General features: G+C 37.9%; 1 protein-coding gene across 11 annotated transcripts in view; it reads left to right on the top strand.

The window, feature by feature from the left end:
* RNF38 (ring finger protein 38) overlaps positions 1-14,711 on the top strand; it is an 82,782-nt gene that overhangs the window by 24,796 nt on the left and 43,275 nt on the right. For 2 of the 11 annotated variants that reach the window (XM_046665374.1, XM_046665341.1), the window contains exon 2: positions 3,815-3,964. The exons of 7 other annotated variants lie outside the window; for them this stretch is intronic. Coding sequence is in view for 2 of the 4 variants with exons in the window: in XM_046665341.1 (XP_046521297.1) it covers positions 3,815-3,964 (150 nt within the window). In the remaining 2 variants the exon portion in view is untranslated. The remainder of the gene's footprint in view (positions 1-3,814; positions 3,965-14,711) is intronic. 2 more of the 11 variants (XM_046665425.1, XM_046665351.1) reach the window with 1 other exon arrangement.

The raw sequence follows: 14,711 nt of genomic DNA, 5'->3' as shown, positions 1-14,711 counted from the left end.
GTTTGAACACTCTGCTTTGGTGGTCTGGGGTTCGCAGGTTCAGATCCCAGGTGCAGACCTACACACCACTCATCAAGCCATGCTGTGGCACTGTCCCATACACAAAATAGGGGAAGATTGGTACCGACGTTAGCTCAGTGACAGTCTTGCCAAGCAAAAAGAGGACTGGCAACAGAGGTTAGCTCACGGCCAATCTTCCTCACCAAAAACAAAAAAGAAGGAGGAGAAGAAGTGGTGTGGGGAATTGCAGGTTTAATCAGGTTTCAGGGATGTTTCCTTGGTAGAACTTTTTAAATAAAGGTTGCATCCTGAGAGAAGGCTGAAGAATAGTTGCCAAGTTAGAGAAAAAGAATTGCATCAATTTTCAGATATATGTAACCTCAGTAATTTTAACTGAGGGAGAATTAGGGAAGTGGTGGAAAGTTATGTCAGAAACAATTTATAAGCAAACAAATTTATTTTGATTACTTAAAATAGCTTTAAGTTGGCCTTGTGGAATAGTTGTTAGTTACTAATCCAACTAGATTCCAAAGAAGAATGTTACTTTTAAAATTCTTAAACTCACAAAGTGGTTTAGTGGATTGAGTACGAACTTTAGAGCCAGATAGACTTAGCTTAAGATTAAGGCTCTGGTATTTATGAGATGTGTGACTTTAAGCAAGTCAGTTAACCCTGACTTGCAGTGTGTAACGATCAAGAGAGCCCAGTTCAGTTTCTGGCATGAAGTTAGCTGTTACCGGATTGAGGTTTTAAAAACTGCTATATTGCTTAGATAAAAAATGTCTTAATATGTATCTTTCATCAAATTAATACAGTTAAAATTCTTGAAACTTGAGTATGCTACAACAAGAAATTCTTAAGTGTGCTACAAGAATTTTTATTCTGTTATATACATTGTGTTAGTGTTCTGTTGTGTATAACAAATTACCACAAATTTAGGAGCTTAAAAACACAAATCTGTTATCTCATAGTTTCTGTGGATGAAGAGTCCTGATAGGGATAGCTGCAGGGCCAGTTCCTGGGTGGAACTGTGATTTCATCAGAGGCTTGATGTCCTCTTCCAAGCTCACTGGTTGTTGGTGGAATATGGTTCTTGTGATTGTAGGACTGAGGTCCCCCATTCTCTTGCTAACTCAACTGGTGAGCACTCTCAGCTCCTAGAGTGAGTCGTGCTCTTAGGTCTCTGCCATGTGGCCCCCTTCATATGCCTTCTCCCAATATAGCAGCTTAGTCTGCAGGGTTGACAGAAGAGTCTCTTCAGAAAGAGTCAGTTCTTGTAAGAGCTTTCTCTGATTAAGTCAGGCTTACCCAGGATAATCTCCCCTTTGATAATATTAAAATCAACTGACTTGGAATCTTAATTACCGGAAAACCCCTTCACCTCTGTGAAGGGGTTTGCATAACTTAGGTCATATAATTCATGGGAGTGAAATACACCATATTTACGTAAAGTCCTACCCACATCCCATGGAGGTATGGATTATACAGGTGATGTACACCAGAGTTAGGAATCTTGGAGGACACTTTAGAATTCTGCCTGAAACACACACCCACACAATGATTGTGATTTTATCTTATCCAGTGGGGGCATCTGGTTTTGATCAAACCCATCCACCATCTTGTCCCAGATCTGTTCTACAGTATTTGAATATAGCTTTTTCTCCATTGTGTTGTTTTTCCTCCCTTTTTATAGACAGATGAGCTTCTAACCAAAGGGAATTGTTGTGAGTAGGAGAAGAATATGCTTGAAAATTATTAACTTGTGACCACACGGACCAGAGTTTGCCAGTTTTTTATTTATATATGACTGAAATCTTAAGTTTTCAGAGGATCGGATAATTAAGGAGAGGGAACCTGGCCCCCTGATTTCTGTTTTCCCAGCCAGCTACTTGTCCTAGCAGTTCGTAAGGATGCTGCTCTTATAGGCTGCTGTTGGCATGATAGTTGAAGGCAGATGGGCTTATTAAAACACTGTTCAAAGACACTTAGTGTGCAAATCATAACTAAGATTACAGAAAGAATATGAAACCTACATAAAGGAACGGACCATTTTGAGAGAGGAGAGTTGCTTTAAAGTGGTAAGAGAACTCAGCACTTTAGATTGAACTGAGATTGAGCGAGGAGTCAGGAATGCAAAATACACTCCTTCCTGTGAAATCTTTTCTTTCTCTTACCTTCAGATACACTCAAGGCTTCTACTTCTATTCTAATTTTTGCATGTATTATGGCATTGAAAGCATTATCCAATAGTTGGCTGCTTGCATCCGTTTTGTTGTTTCGTTTGTTTTTACTAGAATAGGCTCCTTGAGGATAGGATCTGTGTTTTATCTTCTTTCCTAACATAACTCTTGACTTGTAGGAGGCAGTCAGTAAATACTCCTTGATTCAGCAGTTCGTGCTTTATCATAGTGGTAAAGGATATTAGCATATTCATGTTGGTAGTACGGAGATAATCTTTAGCCGATGTCCCAAACCGTTTATGTAGCAGTATAATGAGTTCTAAAGGCACTGCCCTCAGGTGTTTGCTTTTACTCCTAGGAGGGTCTTTGCAAGTAATTTTACCATGACCAACAGGCACGGTTATCTGTTTACCAGTCTCATAGCAAACATTTATAAAGAAACAAAAATTTATAAAGTGGCTAAAGAAGGTTATTATTGCAGGATTATTAATATAGTTAGCATGCCACTTCATTATCTGTCTCTGCTACCCTCTCCTCTCTGGCTGCTTCCTTACTGACCAGCCATACTGAACATTTTGCAGTTTCCTGACTACACTGCTATCTCTTGCCGGTTACCTCTCTGTAGCACCCCATGTCCCGTGCCCATCATTATCATAGATAGATGATAGGAAGGGTATCATATTGTAGTGATTTGCTTTTGTTTCTTTTCTAAAGCATACACTTCTTGAAGGTAGGAAACCACGCCTATCTTTTTGATTTAGTGCCTGTCACAAAATAGACACTTATATGTAAGTGAATGAATGAGGCAATGAAACTCTAAAGATGAGACAGCCTTAAAGCACGTGGTCTTCAGTGTAGGGACAAGCAGGTGTACAGACCGTAACCCCCAAGGGCAGTTCACACCACAGCACAGTGGAACAAGTGATGCTCATGATGTCCATTATTAAAAATATCACAGATTTAGTATATTTACGTATGAGTTTAAGAGATTAACCCACAATCAAGTGGAACATTCAAAACATGCAGTCCTTTACCTTGGGGCTTATGATCGTGTCCTTTATTCTTAGGAAGGTCGCCAGGTTTGTGTTGAACAGAGCTGAGCTCTCCACAGTCAAACCCTTGTTTATTATACCTAGGATCACTATAGAAGCTTTGCGATGCATGTTCTGAAATCTCTCGTCTTCCTTTGCATGATCATTTAGAAGGTTAAAAGATAGAATGAGAAAAAAATATTAATATTAGTCCAAGCAGACACTAATCTTTCTGTACTCAAGATGTGTGATTTTACCTCAGATTTTCTTAACACGAAGTCTTACCTATCCTTTAGGATTTCATTATTAATAGCAGAAGAAAAGATATCAATAGATGTTACGTGGGAAGCATAGGAAGGACTGCATTTTTGAGCAGTGTTATTTTTCCTTTAAAGAAAGTTTTCGTAAGAGAGATCTGTTGCCAGGGGCAATCTTTGCCCTCCTTATATATTGATGTTTAAGATTGATTTTTATTTTTTTTCCAGTCTCTGCTAACAAAATCATCGGATACCTAGAAAATCCAGACTGTCCTTCATAGGCGTGATTCTCCACATTGGTGTGGCTAGCCATGAACTATCCTTTTCTTCTCCGTCTTTTTCCCAGATATCTCCCGGGGCCAATTCAGCACCTCTTCCTGGCCATCCTAACAAGGTGATTTGTGAAAGGGTGAGACTTCAGAGCCTGTTCCCTCTCCTCCCAAGTGATCAGAACACTACCATTCAAGAGGATGCTCACTTCAAAGCTTTCTTCCAGGTTCTTATATATTTACCCTTTCACTATGTAGGGCTGAAAGTCACAGATACATTCTAGGTGGTTTCTAGGAAGGCTGGAAATGAAACTCTCAATATCTTCTTATTTTCTATTGTATATGTGAAGAAGTATTCTTCCTAGAGGACTTCTTTAATATAACTTTTTCACCCAGATTTTCTGAAGAAGGTTTGTCTTCTCTTGAGCTGCTGTTTATTACTTGACCACTTAATATTCTTGTTTTTTGGTCTGTTGGTCTTAATCACTTGTCCTAATAGGCCAAGTTCTGTAGGAAAGTAGAAGATACTACAAAGTATATGAAATTATGTAGGAAAGGAAAAATGGAAGCATGTAAGGTTTTTTTTTTTTTTCCATCCTGCACCACAGAGGTTACATTTTGTTTCCTTTGGTGAGGAAGATTGGCCCTGGACTAACATTTGTTGCCAGTCTTCCTCTTTTTTTTGGCTTTTTTCAAAGCCCCCCAAGTACATAGTTGTATATTCTAGTTGTAGGTTCTTCTAGTTCTTCTCTGTGGGGTGCCACCTCAGTGTAGTTTGATGCATGGTACTAGGTCCTCACTCAGGATCCGAAGTGGCGAACCCCAGGCCTCTGAAGCAGAGTGCGTGAATTGATCACTCAGCCACAGGGCCAGCCCCGTGTAATATCACTACTTATTTGCTGAGTGCCCAGAGTTTGATAGTAATGCACATTTCAGAGAGAAAACATGGTTACTAGCCTTCTGTGACTTTTGATACCTGTGGGTAAAATGTGATAAAAAATTTTGTTACATATAAAATGAAAACAAATTGAGGTTCAAACCTTCATTAGTTTATTAACAAGATTACTAGAATATGCTCGCACAAATCATTGGCTATAAACTTTCAATCCATTACTCCTAGGGAAGCACATTTTAGTAATGGAAATCAGTATTACTATTACCACAAAGGAACTAAATTACAGAGTTGCTTCTGGATGCTTGAGTTGTCCGCCAAGGCATGTATTTGTACATGTGTGTGTAAACCTGGGGTAATGAGAGTTTCTAGTCAAAGCTAGGACTTTCGGATAGACCCAGCTCATTTTCTGTTTGTGTAGGAGTAATGAGGCCAAGCTTAGGACTAGGTATGAAAGAGAAGTGCTTGTGATAGCTTAAATTGGAGATGTGGAATTTCCAGGATAGCTGTGATCCAGGGCTCTTCAATCTGATATTCCTCCTTGGAATTTGTGCCAGATTCTCTGCTTTGCATGTATTATGTCCTTTTGTTCTTAACCCTTATAAAAATAAACTAATCAAGGTTGGGTTTTCTGGATGAAGAAATGGGCTCAGAAAAGCTCACTGAGATTACATATCTAGTTACTGGCAGAGCAGAGACTCAAATTCATTTTATGTCTACTATATAATACCACCTTTAGATATCAGTGGGTATTTCTGTAAACACAGTGTAGTATATGTTGAGACATACTTGTCTGTATTGAATTGAGCGGCATATTGACCTACTGCTTTTGATAAGCTTTAGTCTGCAATAGCTTGATATTTAGTTGTAAACCAATATAGCTAAGGAAGAGATTGATTTAGTACCTTCACTACTACCACCACTAAATAGTTATTTGACACTCTCCGTGTTCTCCATACTTCCTTTGAGTGTTCAAGCATTAACTCAATATTAACTTTAAACTCAGACAGCTGCCAAATTCAGTAGATTTAAACACGATTTGAAAATAAAACAGGGGCCGGCCCCATGGCTGAGTGGTTAAGTTCGTGCGCTCTGCTTTGGCAGACCAGGGTTCGGATCTTGGGCACGGACGTGGCACTGCTCATTAGGCCATGTTGAGGCGGCATCCCACATGCCACAACTAGAAGGACCCACAACTGAAATATACAACTATGTACTGGGGGGATTTGGGGAGAAAAAAAAAAAGATTGACAACAGTTGTTAGGTCAGGTACCAATCTTAAAAAAAAAAAGGTTAGAGCAAGTTATTGTTAAATTTTTTTTTTAATTTTATTTTTTTCCTTTTTTCTCCCCAAAGCCCCCCAGTACATAGTTGTATATTCTTCGTTGTGGGTCCTTCTAGTTGTGGCATGTGGGATGCTGCCTCAGCGTGGTTTGATGAGCAGTGCCATGTCTGCGCCCAGGATTCGAACCAACGAAACGCTGGGCCACCTGCAGCGGAGCTCGTGAACTTAACCGCTCAGCCACGGGGCCAGCCCCAGTTATTGTTAAATTTTTATTTATAACCCTAATTAAACTTAAATCTTGGGGCCGGCCCTTTTCTTAATCTTGGCTTTCCCCCAGGTTCCTTCCGTCCCAACTTTTTCTACTTTTTCTTCCCTTTGGAATACTCCATTTTAAACAGACTCACTTACCTCTTCCATTTTTTTCCTAAACACCCTCTTTACTTCCTTAGCTGAACCTAATCTCTTTTCAAAGGACATCGTTTGCCCTGCAACCTTTAGGGGTAAAGAAATTATTGATTTTTTTTCCCACTCCAAGCGGGGGATTGGGTATGTGGCTAGTAAGTGGGATAGTCATAGAGAAGAAGGAAAGTGTTGATATTCTCCTAGTCCTTACTGGGTTCAGGATCCTCCTGGATCCTTGTTTCCAGCCATCGATCATCTTTGAACAAAAATTTCATCCAGGTTTTGAGCTCTTTTTGTTATTCATCTCCACTGTTTATCAGTTTTGTCACTGTCCTTCTTTATCAAAGACTTTTGCACTTTGCTCCCCCACTCCCCCCACCACAAGGAAGATTTGCCCTCAGCTAACATCTGTGCCAGTCTTTCTCTTTAGTGTTTGGGCTGCCAGCACAGCATGGCTCCTGACAGCAGTATAAGTCCACACCTGGGAACCGAACCTGGGCTGCCAAAGCATAGCACACTGAACTTAACTGCTAGGCCACCAGGGCTGGCCCTGCCACTTTTTTTTTTACTTACTTGTTTATATTGTATTACTCCTAGTCAAAATGTTTCAAATTTTGCATGCTTTAATTTTTAAAATTATGAAATATTTCTTATATGAAAGTTGTAAAAGTATAAAGCAGACACATGTATAAGAAAAAAAAATACCATCCAACTTAAGAAATCAACCATTACCAATACTTTGGAAGCTTTCATGTAACCTTCATAGTCCCTTACCTGCATCTTGGGAAACTTCTGCTGAAATTTGTTTAGTATCCCTTTGCTTCTCTGGTTTTAGCACATATAGTATCTCTCAATACTATACTAAGTTTCTGTACTTAATATAAAAGGTATCATGCTTTGTGTATTTTTGTCATTTGGGGAGTCATCCATATTGATGCATGTGGCTGTGTAGTTGATTCATTTTCCTGCTTTAAAAGTATTCCATTTATATGAATATACTGTAGTTTATTCCCTCTCTTCTTTATGGACATTTGTGTAGTTTCCCGTTTTTTACTATTGTTACAAGGACTGCTGCCATGAATATTCTTGTGTGTGGTTTCCTTGTGTACATTCAGTTGGTATTTTAATGTTTCTGTAAAAGTGATGCTTTTGTGTATTTATTGCTCAGAATAAATAGAGGTGTAGGCATATTTGCATCTCTATAGTAAAAACAAGCCTATATTTAAAATTAGAATTAAAGTGCCTCCTATAATTGTTACTAAATTTTAGAAAATAAGGTATAATTAGCTTACAGAAAGATTCACCCTTGTAGTGTACAGGTCTGTGAGTTTTAACAAATACATGCAGATGTGGAAGCACCACCACAATCAAGATATAGAACAGTTTCATCACCCCAAAAAACTTCCTCTTATCTCTTTGCTGTCAACTTCTTACAGTTTTAAGATTAGCAATTTCTGTACTATCAATCAATTCAGTGATTGTGATTGAAGATGGTATGCTTTCATAAAATAGTCAGATACATTGTGGGGAACTTGAATTTCATGTCCGGCACAACCCTTGATCTCAGGGGGTGGCTGGTGGGGGAGAGGGGTGTATCCATCTTAATGACAGCTATCTGATAACTTATTTTGTAAATTGACTAAGTTAATTAGGTGGTTGAAATTTTGACAATTTGTACACAGAAAAATATACTAGGTTTCTGAAAGAGAAGACTAATTATTGTAAAAATATCTATTCTCCAACAAATTTATAGACAATAAAAATTTCAGCCAAAATAATCAGAATTTTTTATTCTAGAATTTTTCAGAGTTATCCTTAAATTCCTAAGGAAGATTATCGAAGACAAGATGGGGGAAAAAACTTTCAAAAATTGTTGTAAGAGGAGATATGTCATAATAGCTACTAAATCATGTTATGAAGAAATAGCTCCATGTTCTTAGACACAGTGGATGTTTTTCAGCCTTTATCTTACCTGACCTTCCAGTCAAATCCTTGAAACTCCATTCCACTGGCATCTACCACTACATTCCACTCTCCTTGCATCAACTACTCAGCATAAAATATTAGAGTTTCTCAGGGTTCAGTATTGGGCCTCTTTTTCACTGTATAAACTATTTTGGGAAATTTTGTCCGTGCCTGCAGCTTCATTATTTACCATCTGTCTATATACCAAAAACTCCTAAATTTATATTTCTAGTCTCTGAGCTTCAGCTATCTGCAGAACAACTCCACATGGGTATCTCAGAGAGATCCCTTGATTTCAGGCTGTTCTTACTATCTTTTCTATTTTCATTGGTTTTGTGTTTATGCTTTGTATTTTTGTTGTTGTTGTTGTTTTTTGTTTGTTTGTTTAGAGGAAGATTAGCCCTCAGCTAACTACTGCCAGTCCTCCTCTTTTTGCTGAGGAAGCCTGGCTCTGAGCTAACATCCGTGCCCATCTTCCTCTAGTTTATATGTGGGACGCCTACCACAGCATGGCTGCCAAGCAGTGCCATGTCCGCACCCGGGATCCGAACCAGCGAACCCCGGGCCGCCGAGAAACGGAACGTGCGAACTTAACCGCTGCGCCACCGGGCCGGCCCCTATGCTTTGTATTTTTAATTTGAACCATTGATCTGCATTTACAGCTAAAAATTATTATAGTTACAGGTTCCTAACGCCTAAAACCTAGTGCATTTGAAAACATTACAATTATAGCATCAAGGTAAATCAGTTTTACTGAACCAGTGATGTTTTGTGTGATTAAAAATTTTTTTAAATCTGGGACATAAGGTCACTAATATGTTATTCAAAAATTAGCCATGCAGGCCTTCTTAAAGTCAGAAAGCCAGTGCTGGGCTAGCAGTTATGGCTAATGATATTAACATAATATTTTCACACAATATTGGATCCTCTTCATTATGATGGGGTTACAGAATTATACCACTAGAGTCCCTTTCCAGTCACTTGCTGCACATAAAACTGTTCCTTTCTTTGGCCTTTCATGAAAACAGTACAAACTTAGACCATATCAAAAAGCAAAATTCTGATTTTTTCTTTTTTAATGCATGCGTTTGAAAACAACATTCACAGCCTCTTTTCCCTCCTATATCTGCAAGTAAGATAACTGTAGGAAGATGTACTATTAGTCTGAATATGAGGTTGGATTTTATTCTGAAATCTTTTTTATTTTATTGGGGTCATATTGGCTTACAATATTGTGTAAATTTCAGGTGTACGTGACTGTATTTCAGATTCTGTATAGGCTGCATTGTGTTCACCACCGTTTTTTATCTGTTACTGTACCCCTGTGCCCCTTTACCCCTTTTGCCCACCCCCTTCTCTTCTGGTAATCACCAATCTGTTCTCCTTATCTCTGTGTTTATCTCCCATGCGGTATTTATCTTTCTCCAACTGACTGATTTTGCTCAGCATAATACCCTCGAGGTCCATCCGTGTTGTTGCAAATGGCACAATTTTGTCTTTTTTTAATGACTGAGTTGTATTCCGTTGTATGTATAGACCACATCTTCTTTATCCATTCATCCGTTAATGGGCACTTGGGTTGCTTCCACATCTTTGCTATTGTGAATAATGCTGCGCTGAACATAGGGGTGCATATATCTTTTTGAATTATTGATTTCATGTTCTTTGGATAAAATACCTAGTAGTGGAATAGCTGGATCATAGGGTGTTTCTACTTTTAATTTTTTGGGAAATCTCCATACTATTTGCCATAGTGGCTTCACCAGTTTGCATTCCCACCAGCAGTATATGAGGGTTCCCTTTTCTCCACATCCTCTCCAACGCTTGTTATTTCTTGCCTTGTTAATTATAGCCCTTCTGACGGGTGTGAGGTGATATCTCATTGTGGTTTTGATTTGCATTTCCCTAATAATTAGTGATGTTGAACATCTTTTCGTGTGCCTGTTGGCAATCTGTATATCTTCTTTGGAAAAATGTCTTCATGTCCTCTGCCCGTTTTTTGATTGGGTCTTTAATTTTTTTGGTTGTTGTATGAGTTATTTATATATTTAGGAAATTAACCCCTTGTAGGATATATGATTTGCAAATATTTCCTCCCAGTTGGTGGGTTGCCTTTCCATCTTGTTGATGGTTTCCTTTGCCATGCACAAGCTTTAGTCTGATGTAGTCCCATTTGTTTATTTTTTTTCTTTTGGTTCCCCTGTCTAAGTAGACATGGGATTCGAAAAGATGCTGCTAAGACAAATTTTTTGAGCCAAGGAGTATCAGAGCTCTACATTAGAAAACGAAAGTCCTGTGTGAATGATGTGAAATCAGAATATACGCAGTGTGTGGTTCAAGGGCAGTATATTCATTGCATTGTTTAATAGAAACACATTTTACAGAAGTATGAATTTAGTTTAAACAAATGAAACTTCAAATAAACAAAAGTTGAGTTTGTGGAGAATTAAATAATAGAACATGTAGAAATCGTTTTGTAAACTGTATTGCATGATCCAAATATAAAATTGTTAATTTCCTGCTTTCCTCCTGCTTATATCCATCCTTTGCAAAACAAAAAAGAGTCTGCCATGGAGATTATTCTTTATTAGCAACTTGATTTATATAGAGTGTTTTAGTTTTCCAAGTGCATTCACATCTATTATTTAAAATGAATGGAATTCAGTGAGTGTTTTCTCTCTTGGGGCCATTTAAATTTAACATTTTTTTCCTTAATTGTAGAATGAGAAATTTCATCTTTTGTCAAAGATAGTTAAGACAAGTAGAGAAATCTGGGAGTTTTAAAGGAGAACTGGGAACTCTTAAATCGCGGTGTACTTATTTATTTGTACGTCTGAGATGAAAGGTAGTCCTGAATGATGAGTGGAGAGAGGACCAGCTTATTGGAGATTTACTCCCTACTCTAGTTGCCCCCTTGCTCTTTAGAGAAGGAAAGTCCTTGGAGCTCACTAGTGGTTGCTGGAGTTAGGGACACACTTCAGTCACCCGTTTTTATCTAGAACTTGGAAGCTCTTTCTGCTTTGGGGAACATTTGTCTGCCACAGCATCTCCCGTTATCTCCAAGACTTCCTGATTGACATATATATATTCTTTTTAGATATACGTGTGTATATATATATTTTTTTTCCCATAACATTTAGCATTTAATGACTTCTGGCTTGCTTTTTTGGAATCACAGAATTCATTCTTAGGTCTCCAGGGTTGTTTTCCCTTCTCATAATGATGTTTTGGTTATAAAGATGATTTGCTGTTAATAGAAATGTAGTCCTGTGTTCTTTTTATTAGATGTATAAAAGCTAGCCAGCTAGTTTTTTTCTGTCCTTGCTTCCTTCCTTCATCCCTCTCTTCCCTCCCTTGATTCCTAAATCTGCACCAGTATTCTGTACTGTAATACCTGTACCTATGTTCTGTACCAGTAGAGACAGTACTTGTACCTGATTTGAATTAACATCTTACAGAATTAGGTTGTCAACCCCTGGTACTTTCTAAGTCAGCCCACTGGCAGAGAGTCAACAAGAAGAAGAAACTTCTCCCCCTGAGAATTAAAAATGTAAATTTTTCTGTTGTAGTGAGTTTTCCTAAGAGTTCCTTATCTCTTCGTTCAGTGGTTCTTGAAGTGTAGTCCTAGACCAGCTGCAGCAAGCATCACCTGGGAGCATGTGAGGAACGCACATTCTTCTCCCCGATCCAGAGTTTCCGAATCCAGAGACTGGAGAGTGTGCCCAGCGATCTGCTGTTTCTGATGCATGCAAAAGTTTGAGAACCACTGACTTAGATAACGGGAGAGTCCCTCCAGATTCTGCTTTGCGTTTCCTTTGTCCAGAGTCCTTGTGTAGCGTAGTTCTGGACCAGTTTTTATATAAATTTCTAAGCTTAAAGGTTCATAGACAAAATCTCTGTGGTTAATTAAAAATTTGAACCCTAGACTTGGTGTGAGGAGCTAACCTTGTGGTTTGAATTCTCAGGGGAGAAATCCCTTCTCCAATTCCCAGTCTAGATAGAGTAGACATGTTTCTTTATCGAGTCTCTGTGCCAGTGGGCTGACTTTTTCTAGTCTTCCCTTTTATTGAAAGTACAGTACTTTGGAAATTTTGGCTTTATGCGGGGGCCTCAGTGATAAAGACCTTATCTTCTGTCCCCCTTGAGAGCATCAAAAAAACAAACCTGGTTTTTAGCTTTCCTCTTTGTTTCTGGTCCTTGGGAAATTCCCTATCTGAGTTCAGAAATGCAATTAAAAAGTATTTTCATTGTATTTAAGCCATTATTTCTAGATGTTTATACTAGGATTTTCAGATTTGGTCTTCGATTTTGTCACCACAGAAGTCTTTATAGTTGCTTTATCAAAGTTAACAATATTTATGTTCTTTTCTATAACTACAACAGTGATCTTTCATGCCTTGTCCTAGGTTGATTATAATAATTGAAAACCAGTAAGCATTCTTCATAGTATTAGGAATATCTGTACAGTCATGAAGAACTAAATAGCATGTGTGGCCTGTGGAGGAGGAGATGGAATCTCCTATCTCTTCCACCCAAAGAATGCTTTCGGTGACAAAATGATACGGCTTTGTTTTTGTCTTTGTTTTTCCTAGACTCTCGGATTGCCTTTTGTATTTCTTATGCCAAAAGAGCCATGTGCTTAAATTTTATTAAGACCTTCCAAGTTCTCAATCATACTGTTTTCGAATCCACATTATTTAGGGCATTTTTCTCTGAGTCCTCTGCCTTCTTACTTTAATTTAGAGTGATTACTTTTCAGACCTGCTATAAAAATCGTGGGATTTCTTTTCATTGCACTTCTAGGCTACTTCTACTGTTGACTGGCTTCTGCGTTAAATGTATGTCCTTAAGTAAAAAGAGAGCACGTGAGCACATATGAAATCAGTCAAGTAAAATTTTCTGAAAGTTTGAATCTTTATACATCTCTCAGAGTCTTTGTTTTTGCCCTCACACTAAATTAGTAGTTTGGTTGGAGTGTAGAATTCTAAGTTCAATAGTATTTTTCCTCAGGGCACTTTGAGCATCTTTTGTTTTCTGTGGGAATTCTAATGCTAATCTAATTCTTGTTTCCTGTGTAGGTTATTCCCTCTTCCCTTTTCTGGAAACTGTGAGGTTATTTTTGGAGTTCCTTAGAGTACTAAAATTGATGAGGAATGTGATCAAACCGTGTTGCGTATAGTAAACTAACTTTTCATATTTCCCTGTCTTACAGTATCCGTTGTGGTTTCCTATTACTTTGAGTAAAAATCTAAGACTTGTTACCATAGTAGTAATGAGCAGCTCACTGCCCTTTCACTTCCTCTTCTTTGTCTCCTCTTTTTCACTAATGTGAACCTATCACAGCACAAAGAGAAGACATGGGAAACTTTCTCAGTCACCTTTCCTTATCTCTACTCTTCAAAACAATGCATTTGTTGTAAAATCAGAACAGGGTTAACCCACAATTTGAACATCACTGAAAATATGTAAAGGTTGATAGTCTAAGTGCTTTTTCGGGTCGTTTTTGTCTCCGTTTGGGGCAGTGAATTTTTAGAATTCAACGTTTCTCTACCTCAGCTTGCATTAAGCTTTGCAGTATAGGATATACATGTGAACGCTAGTGATCATGATTGGTTATTAGCATTTTGTGCTTTAAAAAAAAATCACTTTTAGTCAAATCTTTTTTACTGTGATCACATATTTCTAGTTTTTATGTGTACTTCATGTATGAATTTGTCAGATCTTGGTCATTATGCCTTTTTTTTAATCTAAATGTCAATGGTTATTTTTCCATTTTTTAGCTTTTAAGATGATCAGAACATAACTGATTTCCTTATTAAAATCAAGGGGTAAGAACAAATATGCTTTTACTAGCACCATTAAATCTAGAGAGAAAATAACGTTAGTGTAGCGAGGAGCGTTACAAAAACATTTGTATATGGTTCTAAAAACTATTTTATACTTATGACAAGTTTAAACTATAATATTCTTAAACATAGAAGGAGAAAGACATGGTTTTGGGACTACCTCTGCTAAGTAATTTGGAATGATTAGAAGTAACCATTTAGCAATTTGCTTCATTCCTGTCAGTTTAATAAATACTGTTTTATCTGCTTCTCTCTTAAAACCTCATGTTGTAATATGTAGCCCCATATACTCTTTAGCTAATATTCTGCTTTTTTATGCTGGCAGCAAGTACCAATTATTTTGCAATCAGGAGTGCTCTAACACCCAAATACTTAGAACTTGCAAGAGTAGATTGGAGGTGGGAGAGGCTTTCTTAGAAAACACTCGACCCTCATGAGACATTTGGTTAATTTGTAATTTTGACAGTTTTGGTGAGGCTGGACTGGAAAATTGAGTTGTGTGGGGAATCCTGGAAAGTTACTAATTCCATTAAGAGATCCATACCAATTTTATAGCTAGTAAGCAATACTATGATCCTTGAAAA

The sequence above is a fragment of the Equus quagga genome, chromosome 1 (assembly GCF_021613505.1).
Source record: "Equus quagga isolate Etosha38 chromosome 1, UCLA_HA_Equagga_1.0, whole genome shotgun sequence".
In the NCBI taxonomy this organism is placed as follows: domain Eukaryota; kingdom Metazoa; phylum Chordata; class Mammalia; order Perissodactyla; family Equidae; genus Equus; species Equus quagga.
Note: the sequence above shows the minus strand (reverse complement) of the source record. Positions and strands in the feature narration are given on the sequence as shown.